We start from the raw sequence: 18700 nt of genomic DNA on the forward strand, positions 1-18700 counted from the left end.
ACATTAGGTATGGTGGAGAATGGATATAATATATGCTGTGAAATAAATATATTTATAAAAAGTCAATAAATAATTAAAACTGACTAATTAGGTATGGTGGAGAATGGATATAATATATTCTGTGAAATAAATATATTTATAAAAGGTCAATAAATAATTAAAACGGACTAATTAGTTTAAAAAAAAAAAACTTGAAAGAACACTTGATATTGCAAGTAGATTGTCAACAAATCTTCGTCATTATAGTGTACTTTGTACTCCTATTATAAGAGTCTTACACATAATACTCCATAACATATATAGAATATCTCACATTAACTACAAATTCAACCAACGAGATTAATCCAAAAAAAAAAAAGATAATAATTAATTAGTGTATTATGTGTTGGAGCTTGGAGGAGGAAGTACTGTAAGAGCAAGGATCCCGTCGATAAAGGCCGCGACAGCTCCTAATAAGAATGCTGGGAGGTTGCCACCTCCAAATAGTTGATCCCATGGTCCGCTGATTAATGACACAAACATCTGTTTAAAGAATAAATGTTAGCGATATTATAATTTAACAAATTAAAGAATAAAACCGTCTTACAATATTACACAAACTTACTTGTGGTATCACAATGGCCAAGTTCAATACTCCTAGTGAAAGGCCTGTCCAAAAATCATTCACAATCAATAAGTACTAATTGCGACGAAATAAACCACAGTAAAAATAAGCCACGGTAAAAATGAAGGGAAATTACCATGTCCAGAGCCGGAATCGGACGAGAAGATTGATGCTAGAGCAAATGGAATGCTAAAGGTAACCTACATTTTGGAGAAACAAGAAACATACTAATATGGTCATTTTTGAAAGATGACGTCAGCTTAAAATAAAATTTAACGTGTACGCTTAGGACACATGTTAGAAAACCGATTGAAAAATAAAAAAATGAGTGAGTTAGTTGGACTAACCGCTTGAGGAATGCCCATAGCAGCAAAAATAGCCAAGACACCAGCCTTAGCACCATGATCTGGTGGAGCATACGGTGGGGCGGTCTTCCTAGCTTTTTCGGCTACCTTGGTAACAAGCGCGGTCAATGCTAAAGCGGCCGCAAGAACAAAGTTAACCACACCCCATAACTTCCTAGCACCACCTAGCCATTTTGATAATGGATCAATAGCAAGAGACATAAAGCCCAATACACCAGCAGTTAACATAAGGCCCAATGAACCGGCCCGGACACCGTTGTCGTAAATCTTAACCATTGTGGGATTGTCTTTCGAGGTCGGGTCACCCCCATAAATCTCCTTTCCAACCCAATCTGTATTGAACAATAAAAATGGGAACCAAGCAACCCAATTTAAGGCAGTCACTAGGAAGAGTAGCCACATGGGCCGGCCCAAATTTCGGAATGTCGACTTGACTTGTACGATAAATGGGTCTTCATGATCCGTGGTTTTAGTAAAATGGGGTTCGGGCACGACGTTGAGGGCTATGACAACTAGGACAACTAGGATGATAATGTCTATGAAAAAACATGTTTTAAGGTTGGCACAATATGTGTCACATCCTTTGGTTAAGGTGAAGGGTAGAAGTTTGTATAATTTGTTATATGACCCGGCTGCGTAACCTAGGATATTTCCTACTGCCATAAAAAATGAGAAGAATGCATTCGCAATTCTCATTTTCCTGTGATTGTGCCTTGATAAATCTGCCAAGAATGCCCTTGCCGGATCCTACAGTGATAAAACACAAATAAATCATAATTCAACATTTACAAGTCCAATTCCAATCTTGTTCACTTAATTATTACTTGTATAGTTCGGAATACAAGAATCAACCATAAAGGAAAAAAGGCACATAATGTAAAAAAAAAAAAAATACTCCCTCCGTCCCGGTCATTTGTTGTCCTTTGGTTTTGGCACGAAGACCAAGGAAAGAGGAGAAGGCCAATAGCTAAATGACAAGTGGAATAAATTGAGTGTGAATGATCAAATTATTTATCAAGTTCATTCTTAAAATAGAAAGGACAACAAATGACTGAGACACCCAAAAATGGAAAAGGACAACAAATGACCAGGACAGAGGGAGTAACAAAAAGGTAATCCTTTTTTTTACAGCAGTAAAAATAATGTACTTACACAGTAACTACAGGACTCTCGGAGTCGGACTTTATGACTAATGTAATGCTACTAATCTAGTTTTAATGTTGGTTATGTACAATGTACTAAGCTAATATAATGTCTATATATTTTTTTTTGATTAAGAAGGGGATTAACCCGAAGACCTACAGCGAGTAGAGTCCCAAAAAGAAGAAACAAAAAACAGAATAAAGCTACAAGCAGCCATACAACATCAGACCAAATACAAAGCATTCGACCCTAAAAACTTTATCCCCTCCACGACCTTAACGTTTTCCAATTGTTCATCCAATCTTCTAACGAGTATGGCATTTTGTCTTTCCAAGCTTTACTCCACATCCCCACCCGTAAGACCACTTTGTCCATCATACATAACCAATTCGGTGCTTTGTTTTCAAAAATGCATTCATTCCTCACCTCCCAAATAAGGGTCACAATAGCAACGAACATAGCCTCCCAAATCCGTCTTTCAAAACCAACAAAAGGGGACTCATTCCACCATATAAAAGCGTCCTCAATCTCCATGGGGCAAATCCAATTTATACTCCACTCATCACAACTATATTTGATAAGATAAATGAATGGGACAGAAAATAAATGACTAAGATGAAAAGGGTATGACGTCCGTATTTGGTTAGATGCACAAAACATCCAAGTCAAGTAAGAAGTCCATTAAGGGTACCAAATTGTTGGACCATATTATGTGCATTAAACTCATATGACCTACAATAATTCAAAGAAAATGATCTTTTTTAGACTATGGTTGAAACAGTCGAATTTCATATCATACTTTGAATATATGCAAAGCTACGTACGAGTTGTTTTATATGGTTTATTTATATAGCATCATATTTCGTGGTCCAATGAGCTATAACACCAAAATAATGCTAGAATAATAATTATAATGCATCAAACAGAATAATACTCTAGATAAAGATTGTGCCATAAATTCATACTCTACAAGAGTAGAAATTACTAATATGATATTGCATGCAATTGTACAAATAATAGTATATTTATACCAATTTTAAAATTTAGCCCCTCCATTTAAATGAACGGTTATGAAGTTTAATTAAAATATGTCTTACATATATTAAACAAACGAACAAATTAAAAATCATAGTGCAATAATCATTTCTCAGCCATTTTTTCATGTTCATGAGATAAAGTGTACAATAATGTAATATATACGATAAAAGTGTATTCAATTTGTTCGAAAGGGAGATCAAACAAAATTCCTCCAATTGGTCACGGATTCACCGGATTATAAGTCTATAAATCGTAATTATTCCCTACCTTTTCTATAAGTGAATAGTGTCACATGCTCAAACAATTGTCAACAATTATCATGTTACTCTCGTTTCAATCAATTAACCTTAGTTAATAATTTTAATAACAGAAAAACTATTGAATTAAAAATGTAATATTTGTACAAAAAAAGTCAGAAGATACTTCCTCTATTTGATCCGAAACTACAAGTAACTCACAAATATTGATTAAGGCCCTGTTTGGTAAACAGCGGATTAATATTAGCAGAAGAGAGAGTAGATTTGACTAGCAGAATGATTTAACAGGTTTGACTAGCAGATTTATTTAGCATAATTGTTTTGGAGGTGTTTGGTAATTGACGGTTTTAGATTAGCAGATTGTTTGAATCTTTGTAAAATGACAAATAAGGATATGAACAAATTATTTATTAATATAAAAAAGGAAGGTTAGTAATTTTTAAGGGGGTAAAGAAGACATTTTTTTTCTTTTCTAATCCGCTAACCCAATATGCTAGTAGGAGCAAAGATATTGCAAAATAAAGATATTGACCCCAATATATCTATTTCAATATGCCATTAACCAAACGCTCTAAATAGCATATTCGTAAGTCAAACATGCTAAACATCTCCAATATGCTGAAATTTGGCCAATATGTCATTTACCAAACAGAGCCTAAATACGTATGAAATATAACATGATCCACGTTAAATAATGACATTCAATTAAAAGTATATAACAGTAATAAAAAAAAGAGAGTAAAAGTTATTAAAATTAAATAACACAAATAAATACAAAATTAAGTTACCTGGACCATGTTATTAGCAATGTCAAGGATCCAAAACCCGGCAACAAAAAATGCAACAGCCCTAGGCTTAGTTTTTTTGTTAAAGTCATCACCCATTTTGTACCCAATATCGGCCGCGAAACCAATAAGCAACACGGCAAGGCAAATCAACGTGGTACCTGCAGCAATAAACGGTTTCCGACGACCGAACCTCGACACCAACCGATCACTCGAAAACCCGACAATGGGCTGGACCACCATTCCTGATATTGGGCCACATAGCCATATAAATGAGGACCATTTATGTGGAACCCCTAAAAGTTGGACATATGGTGTTAACAAAGACAATTGTAAGGCCCAACCAAATTGGACTCCTGCTGCAATTGAGCCCACTAAGAATAATTTCCATAACGGGCTTTCTGGCCCATTAGGTTCCTCATGTTGAACTTGATTTTCTCCCATGGTTGTAATCGATTTTTAAGAAATACTGCGAAAATAAACTGCGTAAAATTTGTAGATTTTTTTGATAATGGAGAATTGTTGATGATGAAAACTCTTTGTATTGTTTTGTTTTGAAGTTATGAATTTTATGACTGAATTATGAATTATGTGTATGTATTTATATTATGGTATTGTGAGTATTTATGGTAGTAAGAATTAATGAATGGATAATTGTGGAAATGGATTGAATTGTATTCAATTAGTCATTATCATGTCAAGGGTGGTGCACTTTCCATACTTGACTTCCACAAAATATATTGAAAAAGTCAAGATACGGTATAAAACGATCTTATGATAAGTTCTACGTATTTTGATACCTTATCGACTGATATTATAGAATGAGGTCTATAAGTTATTTCCTCAATTCCAATGAATTGTATACGTTTGTTTTTACGCTGTTTATAAGTGAAGAATTTTCAATATACATGTTAGATTTTGTTTAAATTATCTTGCTGAGTACATTATAAATGAGATTTTTAACTTTAGAATTTTCAGTATTATGTAAATAAAGATATGAACGAAAGAAAATGAGTATTGGTATATGTGCATAAAGCAAATACTCCGTATATACAATTCATTGGAACAGAGGAAGTATGACATAAAAGGGTGGATCAACTTTTTGTATTTGGGTTTCAAAATATCGAAAAAAATTGTGATATAACGTAAAATAATCTTACGATAATTGTTATATTGCTTATTATTAGTGGTCACTTGTTAATATAAATAGTCATTTGTCACTTTTATTGACGTACTATACAACAGTCGTGCACAATAGCTATCGTTCTATTAATCATACAATATGATTTAGGTTCACGCGGTGAATTATTGGGATTAGTGAACTACTTTTGGGGATTAATGTTACTAATTAAATAGTGTGAACATGAGACGAAATGTGTCAATTCTTTAATTGTTTTTAACACGGTTGGATAATAATGAATTGAATTAATGAAGAAAAAACGTCATGGAATGGAATCTTATTGGTTTAATGAATTTAGAAACAAAGCAAACATTATGGAAATGGATTATGGAATGTGGATAAGTCACTATAAGTGGATAACTTAATTTGGTAATGTATATCTCCTTAATTTGCTTCCTTTATGTGTTTATTTGAGTGATTTGTAAAATTTCAAGGTTCACTTATCTTCCAATGAAATATATTAAATAAATTTATTATATTTATTGCGGGATAAAATGAACTGGATAATTGGAAGAAGAATAACGATTTTTGCGATTGTCCATCACGAACGTTGATATAATATGTATGTTTCTTTTGGGTGCGAATGAGGGGCGCATCCCGAAATCTAATTAGCTATCATACGGGGAATCGTTACTCCAAGTATGTCCTCACGTAAAATAAAATGTAGCTCCATTGAAGGATAGTCGACAAGACGAATGTCGGTATTTGAAGCAACCTCTTGATTTGTTATTGAGCCCGGTACTTTGTTAGCTTTTGTATAATTGTGCTCGATTTTCATATCCAACTACGGTCGGTTATGAGAGCTCACTAGCTGGTCTTCCCTTGTCCTTATCATTTATTTGTAAAAAGTATGTAAAATTATTTACAGAATAATACTTCCCCTGTCATTATCATTTATTTGTATTTGATTTAAACACATTTTATAATTACTCAGAAAAAAATAGACTTTATAAATAATAAAAAAGGTAAACAAATAATTGAGGCAAAGAAATTATTTGATACGTCACATAATTAGTGGTGTAACGATAAAGGTCACAAATGAATATGGAATTTGGCCCAAAACGAATAATATCGCACTATAATTATCGTCAACACCAATACAACAAAAACTCAAGAAGAGGTATCAACACTTGCGCATAGAGAACATTGTCTCCAATACCAACTAAATTACATGCATTTTCCACCATACCTAATGACAAATTGATAATTATGATTTCCATTCCTTAATTCACAACCATGGGTCCGTTTACTCCATAACCTTCAAAATTTTGAGTTTTATGATGAAATTAATAAGGAAAGTTGATTATTATTAGCATATGATATTGAAGGCCACTTAAGTTGTGAGTTTACGCAATTGTAATATGGTACCAAAATAATAGTGCAATTTTGTTTAGTCAAGCATAAATTCTCATTTAAGATGGTACTATTCGGCCCTATTTGGTAAATAACGGATTAATTTCAGTATAAGTAGATTGTAAAAGTAGATTGTAAAAGTAGATTATAAATAGCAGATTTGATCAGAAGGTTTGACTAGCGTATTATAATTAGCAAAATTAATTTGAGTGTGTGTTAATTGACATATTACGATTAGTACATTGTTAATTTTCTTTGTAAAATGGAATAAAATTTCCTATTTTACAATATGTTAACCAATATGCTGGGGTAAGTAGCATGTTGTAAAAAACATATTGACCCCAAATATGCTGTTTCAATATGATGTTTACCAAACACTAAAATAAGTATATTGATTGGTCAAACATGTTAAAACCCTTAAATATTCTAAAAATCGGTCAATATAACGTTTACCAAACACCCTCGTCGTCTTAAACTTAAGACGAGTAAAGTATCACATGACTTGTGTGTACAAGACAAACATATTATTTTTCTTTATATATTTTTATATATAAATAATATGTATTTGACTCGTTTTAAACCTAAGACAAATACTGCCGTCTTAAAGGGGAATTACGGTTAGTCAAGGCAATGCTATGATTAGACACTTAGAAGTGGACTGTATGACTTATAATAGAAGTTAAAACATGCTGTCTTAGCACACCTCAATAGACTTTTCTTAGGTTTACAATTCTTGATATTTTTTAATTTCCTATTTTTGTTTTCTAATTATTGTATTTTGGGAAAATTTTATAGCAACATATAAATGTAATAAATGTGAATGAAAATGCCCTCTTATGTTGGTTTGCATGCTATGAAAAGCATTTTATTGATTAAGATGGACAGTATGAAATTCAATTAATAGGCCCAGCCCGTAGGCCCGTCCTCAAAGGAGTAGTAGACCATTGCAACCAACGAGACCTTGACCTAGCAGCTGAGATGACGCGAAATTTACGTAATAATTTCAAATGTTTTATTTGTGAAAACAACAAATCTCATTGAAGACGGGCGATATCCGTTACAAGCTTATGACGGATACCATTTTTTCTTACAAATGACCCATGAGAGGTGAGAGGGGAAGCACATGGGAAGTGCCTCACCTTATCCCCTCTTCCTTTTTATGAGAGGTCTTCAACTTATGACGGGATTAGCCCGTCACAAGCAAAGACGCTTTGTTGTGAAAAAAGATACTCTGTATAAGTTAGTTCCTTCTTAATAAGGGGAGCTTTTGGTTTTGTTTTACCTACTTAGAGTAATAACAGTGTAATTATAAACGGACAAAACTTTGTAGACTTGACGAGTTCCAATATAATGTTTCGAAATATTAATTTAGAGATAGTAAGTATTACTTTGTAACTCTAAATGAGATGTTTTTGGTAAGAACTGCCAAGAAAACCAAAGTGAGTCAATGAGTAATCGACATTGATTCAACGCCATATAAATCTATTTATGATGATCCAATTATCCTTACATGATTAGAATCGACAGAAAATTCAACCGTTACTCAATAACTAATATGCAGTATTAAATCACCACGAAGCACTTTTGACCAAGTTAAACCAAAATCCACTGGTCAATTCTCTTATAAGATAATCGACTCAACTCTCTTAATCGTCAACTCTACAACAAAATAGCTAAATCAGTTCGATCTTATAAGATAATTATTGTACGTACAATGTAAAACAATTCGATCTTATAAGCTAGATCGGTTCGATCTTATAAGATAATTATTGTACATCGAAATAGCTAGATCAGTTCGATCTTATTACTCCCTTCAATCCTCTATTTTCTTCCTCTTTAGTTTTTGCACAAGGATTAAGAAATGGAGTATTATATTGATAAAAAGTTGGGTGGAATTTGGTGATAGGAGAGAGGGATGAATAATTAAGTGCGAAATAATGAATTGTGGGCCACAAATATTAAAGTAAGGAATAAAATAGTATTAAAAGAGTTGGGTGGAGTGTGGTAATAGGAGAGGGGTATGAATAAAATAAGAGTAAAAAGTTACCAAAAATAGAAAGGGGAAGAAAACCTGAATAACCGTTTTAGGAAATAGGGAAGAATATGATGAATTGGAGGGAGTATATGATAATAAATTATGCGCAAATTCTCATTTGTGACAGTACTATTCCGTCTTAAATTTGTGCCCTCTCACAAGAAGCAAGCGGGAGAGCAAGTGAGAGGGCAAGTGAGAAGGAGTTGTGAAAGGTTGTAAGTTTGTGACCATCACAAGCAAGACAGACCGTAAATTACTCCCTCTGTCCCGGTTATTTGTTGTCCTTTTCCATTTTGGGGTGTCTCAGTCATTTGTTGTCCTTTCTATTTTAAGAATGAACTTGATGACTAATTTGATCATTCTCATCCAATTTGTTCCACTTGTCATTTAGTTATTGGCTCTATTCTCTTTTCTTGGTCTTTGTCCCAAAACCAAAGGACAACAATTAACCGGGGCGGAGGGAGTATAAACCTTAATCTTATTAGATAAATGGTGACACTTAAAGCTCGTTAGAAAACAAGTTGCACAAATTTCAAACAAAAAATAGAGAGTAAATATAGGTAGGGGAGTCCTTAAAACGTTATCCATGCAATAAGGACTACTCTCTCAACCATTTGCCAATTTGTCAAATCCTTAACATTCACAACTCACACAAACACACTCACGCACATTAAACTCGTTCATGGCAGTAGTAACTAAACTCTCACCATTAATGCTATAGCTTTTGTAAACATCTTCTCAATTAAAAGTTTAAGCTGATAGTTAAAGTTCTAAGATCAATTTTATACATTAACCGCTTTATAGACGTTACATAATTTTGGGATGAAAGTGTTGGAAACTTGAAATTTAAAGCTTTATTAGGATAAGGTCAAACTTCATTTCATGCAAGTAGAGCTGGCCAACAGCACGGGCTGACTCGGCTAGGCCCGCCCTTGGCCCATTATTTTAGGCATTTTAGCCCGACCCGATCAGCCCATCAACAGACCCGCCCTTGGCCCGAGCTAGCATGGGCAGGGTCCTAAATTACCAGTCCGGCCCGCCCTTGTCCCGCCATTTTAACAAAAAATAAATAAAAATAAAATAAAATTGGTAAGGCCCGCCAGCCCGCCCCGCCCAAAGCATGCCTAAAACAGAACACGGGCCTGGCCCGGGTTATATCTCCCACAACCCGGTCCGGTCAGGCCGGCCAACTCACGGACATTACCAGAAGAGCCCGCCCCGCCCCAATTCACCTGGCCCGGTGCAAACCCGGACCGAAAACACCTCTACATGCAACTATGCAAGTCACATTATCATCACACTCATCGCCCCATCATATTATGTACGTTATGCTTCAACACTTGAAGACTTCCAACTACTTGCATGACCTATGTCGTCTCCCGCTCTTTCACAAACTCTTATTTAAGATCGTTTTAAGTTTAGACGACACTTACCACCGTTTTAAGTAATATTAAAATAAAAGAGATGTTGTGAGAGATCTTAACTTAAAACTGTCCTAATTAATCAAGATTTTATAATTGAGACCTTTTAGTCTCTCACAACCTCCTTTTATTTTCACCTATATTTTCATCGGGTATGAAAATTATCTTAAGTTAGAACGATTTTAACCAAGAAATGGCGATCATTTTAAACTCATCTTATTTTGATTTAAGTAACGTCCTATTTTTAATGATCTTTCACATTACTTTTATGTAATTTCCGTTGTGATAGTTTGACCATAATATTTGAAGACTTGAACAGCTTTTATGACTTATGTCGTCTTTTGTTTGCTATTCTAATTGACTTATTGTTGCATTATCACGTTATTTACTGAGACGGAGAGAGTAAATCATAAGAAAAACATTTACAATAACTCTTTGATAGAAATTTCTTGTCATAGATTTTGGAACAAAGTTTACTGAAATTACAAGGAGGGGAAATATTTATACCCGAGCAATTACTTGCTTTGCAAAAGCTACAATTTCTAAAGATTTTTGAAGCTTCAACCTTCCCTCACTAACCACTTTGATTAATTAACATTGCCAAAAACAAGTCTCCAAATTAAAAAAAAAAAAAAAAAAAAAAAGAGAGAGAGAAAATTAAAAGTAACTACATGATTTAATGGAGAAATTTAACTCCATAGTTATACATAAATTTTGTTTTAAACAAGGTTTTAATGACCACCCATTGAGCCACCGAGTTTGGCGTCGGGAGGAGGCGAGGGCAATATCGTGAACGAGAGTATGGCGCTTACGAATGCTGCCACCGCTCCTGCCACCAACGCCGGCAAATTGCCACCACCAAATAACGAGTCCCATGGACCACTTGTTACCGAAACAAACATCTGTAAAACCACATATTTTTAATTTAGTATATTATACTTCGTATATAATAACATTGTTTAGTTAAAATACGTGTCCTAAATACGAAAAATATAATTTATGCATATATTAATTTTTTTTTTATTTTGCAAGAATTATAGTATAGAATTATATACATGTCCTCGTTTGACAAGGTAGATGAGTTAATTCATATGACCAAAATTTCAGCTAACTTTGTAAAGGGTTTTAAGTCCTGAATTTTTATATGGGTCAATATCGACTGTAAATAAATATGTAGGGTATTAGGACTAGGACCCCAACTTATTTAAGGCTCCACTATAAGTGCTATCACAAAAAGTTTATTAGAATAGTAACTTTGTTTTGTCTTTTTGGTTGGTGATGTTCTCAATGGCTTCATGAACAAGTATACAAAAATGGTGATTGTGACTTTAGAATTGTAAAGGTCCATTGCACAATTCTAATGATGTCAATTTTATAATTCAGTAATTCTTATTTAAAACGGAGGTATTCGCTTAAACGTTAGACAAGTCAAATATATATATACTGTACTAAAACATATGGTAAATTGGCTTGAAAATGTCAAAAGTTTTGTCTTTATTAGCATCGATCATGTGATAGTATTTGACCCGTTTTAAGATTTAAGTCCGATACTCTGTCTTGACTCTTAAGCAAGATTTATTGATTTATAATTAGTACAGTACATTTTTTAGGTAGAAAATTTAATTATGTATTTATTATATGTGAGAAATACATGTGTTTTGTAGGGTCAAAAGGTTATGCATATTCCCGAAGTTTGTGGATAAATTTCATAAATTTTATAAATTTGTGGTTATATTATAAAGTAAAGTTAGTAATAAATGCTTTAAAGTAATTTGTGTTCACGAGTTTCAAGACTCACCTGAGGTACAACAATTGCAAGGTTTAAAACTCCAAGTGATAAACCTGTAAAATAATTGGAAAAAATAAAATGTTATTTCGGTTTTAATTCAAGTTAGATAATGTATTGGATCAACATTTTATAATCGGGAGAATATGATGCGTAAATTAGTTTATACCTTGTCCTGAACCGGAAGATGCTGAAAAGATTGATGCCAAGGCGAAAGGAATACTGAAAGTGATCTGTGACCAATGAAAAAATTGGTTACAAAATTGGCCGAATCTATAAAAAGATAAGATCAGATATTATTCTATAAGTTTGTATTATTTGTATAAAATTTCAAAAATTCATAGTTTCTCCTAGAGAAATACCTTTCACTTGAACACAACCAATTTTTCATGTTCCTTTCTATTTTACATAATTCTAATCAAGTGACGTAGATGCCTTGTAGGAAGTGGGGTTGGAGGCCCCTCGAGTTTTTAGTCTCACTGTATAACATGTATAGGATGTGATCATGCGAGTATGTATATAATTATATCTTCGTTATTAGCCCTAACACTGATTCAACCCGATTTGAATCCGATGTATAATTTCCTAGAGTCTATGGACTAAGCTAGAAACAACAAGAAAAAGACTAATTTTGACAAGACTTTTCACTTCTTTTCTTGCTTATACACTAGAAAATTAAGTCTCACTAACTCATAAATGTTCAATTATTCAAAACACAAGTCAATTTAAGACTAATCACTACTTTGACTTATTTGCATAATCTCACTATTTTTTTTTCTGAAGAAAAATCAAAGTGAAATCGAATATAATCACACTAGGTACACTAAGATTCCACCACATAGCATCAATAATGCACTATATTCTCCATTTCTCCATCTCTTGTTGATTAGTTAATTAATTTTATACTTCTTGTCTACTAATGACATGCAAATATATTTAACCTTTTAAAAATTTGCCAATTTAAACAAGTAATTAAGTGCTTCACTACCGTAATCCCATTTTCGTGTTCCAGCTTGTATCATCACATTTGTATTATCTTATGACACATAATCCATTTAATATGTTTTACCCAACGAGAGAAGTAACTAATCACATGATTAGAAACGAGATTGAGATAGATGATCTTCTCCCTCTCGGAATCTTAATTAGTATTCAATCATTATCGATTAATTAACCCACGATCCGAGATAAACAAACAAACAACTCTATATAATTAATTAATCAGCTAGTCTTGCTTGTGACGGGTTAATCCCGTCACAAGCTTGTGACCTCTCTCAAAAAGGGAGAGGGGACAAGGTGGGGCACCCCCCATGTGCTTCCTACTCATCTCTACATGGGCATTTTGTGAGAGGAAGTGGTATCCGTCACAAGCTTGTGACGGATATCACCCGTCTTCAATGAGATTTTGTGTTAATTAATTGAATGTTTTCAAACTAAGATTCAACGCTAATATTATTATATTTTTTATTTGGTCATAAATAAACGAAAAAAACGGCTGTTATTTGGACTACTTGGACCAAAACGTCCAATTATTAGACTGTTTTTTTCAACATGTTAATTTGTTGATTTGTTATAAATCAAGTTGACTGGTTGTTCATATTAATAAAATCAAATTACGTCGGTCCAAATATTATGGGGCCATTTGCTCGTGTTATTCCTCATGTATGGTTGTACCTTTTAGTTTACAATTTATGTGATTATGTCACACTTTAATTGCACAACAATCATGTATTCTAACCCCTATATGATTTGTTATTATGGGTGTTAAAAGATTTTAATATACAATTTTATAATGTTGATAAACTTTAAATCAATGTCATGCATGAATGTTTCGGAGTACTTTTTAATGACGAGGTACAAATAAATTAGTCGACATCTGTACTATAGATATGTAAATGTAATACTAAATAATTTACGTGCTTTATACATAAGAGTTAATGGTACCAGATCATGCTAACACATAAACTCACTAAATTGGTCTAATTTAAAAAATACACTAAACGATCAAATTATTAGGTAAATTTTTCATTTTTTTTATTGATTTATTGTAGCTTAAACATAAAAATATTCGCATGCATGACAATACGATTTTTTTATTTTTTCTATTGCTCGATAGAGTTTTCTAGCAAAATTTGTAAAGACAACTTCTAATTACAAGTGGAAGATAATTAAAAAATTACGACCATCTAAAAGGTAAAAAGTACCATGTATTTTAAATTGAAATTACTTAATCTAAGCCAACTTGTTGGCTATAGTAAAAGGAAAGAAAAACGTAAAATTCTGAAAGCCTATGTCACCTTACCTAATATTCCCCTTTTACCCCGACTTCATTTCATCAATAGATATGACAATTATTTTTTACCAAAATAAAACTAATTTCAATTATTTTCTTACCATAATAAATCTAACATCAAAAATAATAATAATGATCATACCTACCCAAAAACTAACCACCCTCATAATCACAAAAAATCCAAAAAACATTAAATGAAAAAAAAAAAAAATACTCCAAGAGATTAGAAATAATTAAATGAGGGTCATGGTCGGATTCGGACGGGTCTAACATAAATTGTGTGATCGACGAACAAACATGCATGTTAGCGGGTTTGGGACTATTTGTTACTTTTATTTAAATAAATGACTGAAACGAAGCGTAAAGTAAATAAAACTCAAAATTATAGAATATATAAAGAAAATTACCGCAAGAGGGATTCCAAGAACACCAAAGATAGCTAAAGCACCAGCTTTAATAGACGACGACGGTGGCGGTGGGCCAGCGACACCAGCCAAATGGTGAGTAGCTCGGAAGTGCTCAGCAGATTTAGTAACCCAAATCATCATTAATAAACCAATGGCTAATATAATATTAACACTACCCCATAATCGTTTAGCACCCCCGAGCATACGTGCTAGCCCTTCAATACCAAGTGACATAACACCTAATACAACTGCTTGTATCATAAGCCCTAATGCGCCAGCGTGTACACCCATATCATACGCTTTTGCTTTTGCTGCATCATCGCCAGGATTACCTCCGTACACTTCTTTACCCATCCAATCGGTGTCGAAAAGAAGGAACGGAAACCAAGCAATCCAATTTAAGCATGTTACCAGGAGTAAAATCCACATAGGACGTGGTAAGTCCTTGAGTGCGCCGAATAACTCTGTGAAAAATGGGAGTCGTCCGGCGCACCCACCTTGGGAGGCTCTTAACTTAGCCTCTTCTATCTCGATTTCGTCGAGCGAGAATTGACGTTCTTTAACGAGGATTGTCGCGACAACGGTTAAGACTAGTAACATTGTTATGGAGATAAAAAAGCATGATTTTAAATTCGCGCAGTAAATGTCACACGCCGCGGTTCGCGTGAAAGGAAATACTTTGTATAAGTTTCGGTAGGCCCCAGCAGCGTATCCTAATACGTTACCAACAGCCATGAAAAAAGAAAATAATGAGTTGGCGGTACGGGTCTTAGACTGAGACCCGGCCGCCAAGTCAGCAAGCAGAGCTCTACATGGGCCCTGCAAAGTATTATTAGCAACATCCAAGATCCAAAACCCGATTACAAAAATCGATATGGCTCTTGGTTTTGCCATGTCACCTTCAGGGTCACCGGCCGCATGTCCAATGTCAGCCGCGTACCCAATAAGGAACACGGCGACAGCGACTAAAGCGGCCCCGGTGACAATAAAAGGACGTCGACGGCCGAACCGGGACGTGCAACGGTCACTATAGTAACCAACGGTAGGTTGGACTATCATACCAGAGATGGGCCCACATAACCAAATGTAGGATGACCATCTATGAGGAATGCCTAGGAGTTGTACGTATGGAGTTAGTAAAGATAATTGTAGTGCCCATCCAAATTGAACCCCGGCCGCTATTGAAGCTACGATACCTAGCTTCAATAGCGAACTTGGTTCAACCTCGGCTAGAGTCGGGTTCGGGTTCTTCTCTATACGAAGAGAAGAATCCATATGATTTTTTGTGTCACCATTTTTCATATCTTTTGTCATATTTTTTTTTTTTTAGTATTTTGAAGGGGAAATATGTGAGTGTGTTTGATGTGAAAAAATGTGTTTGGTGAAGGGGATTATATAGGGAGAAGGGTGTTATAGGGTGGGCCTTAATGGGCCTTTAATCTTATCCGATTTGGGTTTAAATTTCTTACATTTGGTGGAAATAATTATGGTTAATTAGTGACACGTGGAAATTAGCATTTAATTAGGTGTTATGTATTTCCATGCTATACGAAAATATGAAAATAAATAAAGTAAGTTAAATTAGAGAGAGAAATAGTCAAATATCTTTTCCTACAAGAAAATTATTATAATTTGGAAAATTTATTAGGATTATGATAAAGTGTTCTAATTCCCTTAAAAAAAAAGGATTTTAATTAATTCAAATTAAACTCGATAAGATTTCGACTACTCTTGGTCGGTAAGTGACTTCATTTCGGTCGATAAATCATGTTTTTTATCATTAAATATCATGTTTTAATATAAATAAATAAATAAATGATTTAGACCGAGATGAGTAGTACCTGAACACAAGATCCAGTGAAATGATTTAATCTGAATTATCCATCTCGGATAACTTAAAACTATTCACTATTTCTAAAACCCAATAATAAGATGACACCACTAAAAAAGGTTAAATTAATCTTTTATTGTTTAAGGTATTGGTTAAAGGCTTAAAGCGTGTTGCTTGTGGAAGAAGGTTAGAACCTCAAATTATAGGGAGTAGTAGGTAAAAGGTAAAACAAAATTTACGAGCTTATGTTGAGTAAGTTGGATTATTCTTTATCTAGAAAATCTACTTTAGAAAGACATAAAAAAGAATATAAAATGTACTTTATCCCTTTTTCTAAGGCCTTTTATTCTCTTATCCACTAATTTTGCTACTTAATTGAGAGTAAAGGGTGGCGATTCCGTTTAATGTAACCTAGAATCATGCATGCATTATAATTAGTGTGAAAAGAGTTGAATAGTTAAACATATAAAATCTTATTTGATTTCACCCATAAGCACATAGATTAATTGGTAAGAATCGGGTTATTCTAATTTAACCAAAAATCTAGGTACGAGTCCTAAAAATGCAGCAGTTTCAAGATTTATGAGGGAGAGGTTTAGCACTTTAGTGATCTTACCCTCTCGAATTCAGACTAAATCCGGTGATATACAAAAAAAAAAAAAAACAATATACTAAATTTAGAGTACTTGAATAAATAATTTTATGTATTTGGTAAATGTTAATTGCTTTACATAAGAAATGAAAGATTACCCTAATTTTCGATAAAATAGGAGATACTCCTGATCAGCTACGTGAATTACTTAATTCGATTATAAACTGTGTTCTTAAACCGGGTAGGCCATTTCTTTGGTTTGAAACTTTGAATTGAAATATGGATTTAGGACTTACAAATGGACAAGAGTGGACAATAAATCTAGGTTCGAATCCTTAATTCATTATATTCCTGATATTGTACCGTCCTTATGTCTCATTTGACTCCAAAAAAAAAAAAAAAGGTTTAGTTTTTATTGGACGATCGAAAACAAATATCTCACTGCATGATCCTAGACGAAGAATCAGACAATCGAATTATAGAAGGCCAGAGAATTGATTCTCAATTTTACCACTTGAAGTTGATTTTTTGCAACTTGATAAACGATAATATATTCAACTTCAAAGAATAAATACGGATAGGATGTTATGACAAGATTATATCACTTCTATGTTTACTAAAACTAATAGCAGAATATAAATAAAGTAAATAAAATTCTCACTTTTTTTATTGATCATCAAGAGTATTTCAATCATACCGTTATTAGTTGGAATAATGTTGTTCGATTGAAAATAATTTAATAAATAGATATACGTATTAAGCTGAGCAGACTCGTACTTTTGTCCACCTCTAAGCATACGTAATAAAAATGTCCTAGTTTGCATGGGTATTGAGCGTTTATAATACCATGGCTTATTATCGGTAATTAGCTGAGAACTTAAAAATTCAATTTTCAATCGATGGCATAGACTATATTATAGATTTTGAATAAATAGTGTTTTAATGTTATATCAGCGTTTTAAGTACAAACCGTTATTTATTATTATATGATACCGTAAATGAATCACGTACTATGTCTTCATAGAGAAAGTCCTTATGAAAATAAGAATGTCGCTTTCAAATTTATTAAATTTAATACGATGAGTGTCAATTATATCCTAAGCTATAAAATATGAACATTGTACTAGAAACAATAATCGTTACATTCACCTTAATTAGAAAGAATAATCAATGACCAAATAAGTCAAAAATAGAATTAAAATAAGTCAAGAGTACTATAGTTTTTGTAGGAACGTATTTGTTTCTAAGAAGAATAATCAACGGACAACACACGTTAAGAATACAATTAAAATTGATAGATGAACCATCTTAACCAAAACTTTAAGGTGATGGTTGAGGTTCAACAATTATATTTATTTCCTATAATTATATTTATTTCCTATTAAAAATATGTAAACAATTATAAATTATTAAGATACATCTCATAATATTAAGATGTTTACATTTGTTGTAAAAAATCTTTCATAATAATAGAGTTTGAACCAAGAAAAGTTATATAAGTGCCAAAATGCGGAAAGTATAGTCAAACTATTGCATTGGAAATTGCGTAAAAGTAATGTGAAAGGCCATGGTAAAGGAGAGGACGGTTATTTGATTGAACAGTTAGCTCT

General features: G+C 33.2%; 2 protein-coding genes across 2 annotated transcripts; both read right to left on the bottom strand.

Moving 5' to 3' along the window:
- Positions 1-215: 215 nt before the first annotated feature.
- LOC141604901 (sucrose transport protein SUC1-like) lies at positions 216-4765 on the bottom strand. The gene is made up of 5 exons (XM_074423459.1): positions 4196-4765; positions 952-1716; positions 741-804; positions 605-648; positions 216-522 (listed from the first exon to the last, which is right to left on the bottom strand). Exons 1-5 carry the CDS (start codon positions 4634-4636, stop codon positions 379-381), a joined length of 1458 nt encoding a protein of 485 aa, XP_074279560.1. The 5' UTR covers positions 4637-4765; the 3' UTR covers positions 216-378.
- A 5837-nt stretch (positions 4766-10602) lies between these two features.
- On the bottom strand, positions 10603-16757 carry LOC141604902 (sucrose transport protein-like). The gene is made up of 4 exons (XM_074423460.1): positions 14668-16757; positions 12137-12200; positions 11980-12023; positions 10603-11083 (listed from the first exon to the last, which is right to left on the bottom strand). The coding sequence occupies exons 1-4, from the start codon at positions 15979-15981 to the stop codon at positions 10913-10915; spliced, it is 1593 nt and encodes a 530-aa protein (XP_074279561.1). The 5' UTR covers positions 15982-16757; the 3' UTR covers positions 10603-10912.
- Positions 16758-18700: the final 1943 nt, after the last annotated feature.

The sequence above is a fragment of the Silene latifolia genome, chromosome 10, assembly GCF_048544455.1.
Source record: "Silene latifolia isolate original U9 population chromosome 10, ASM4854445v1, whole genome shotgun sequence".
In the NCBI taxonomy this organism is placed as follows: Eukaryota; Viridiplantae; Streptophyta; class Magnoliopsida; order Caryophyllales; family Caryophyllaceae; genus Silene; species Silene latifolia.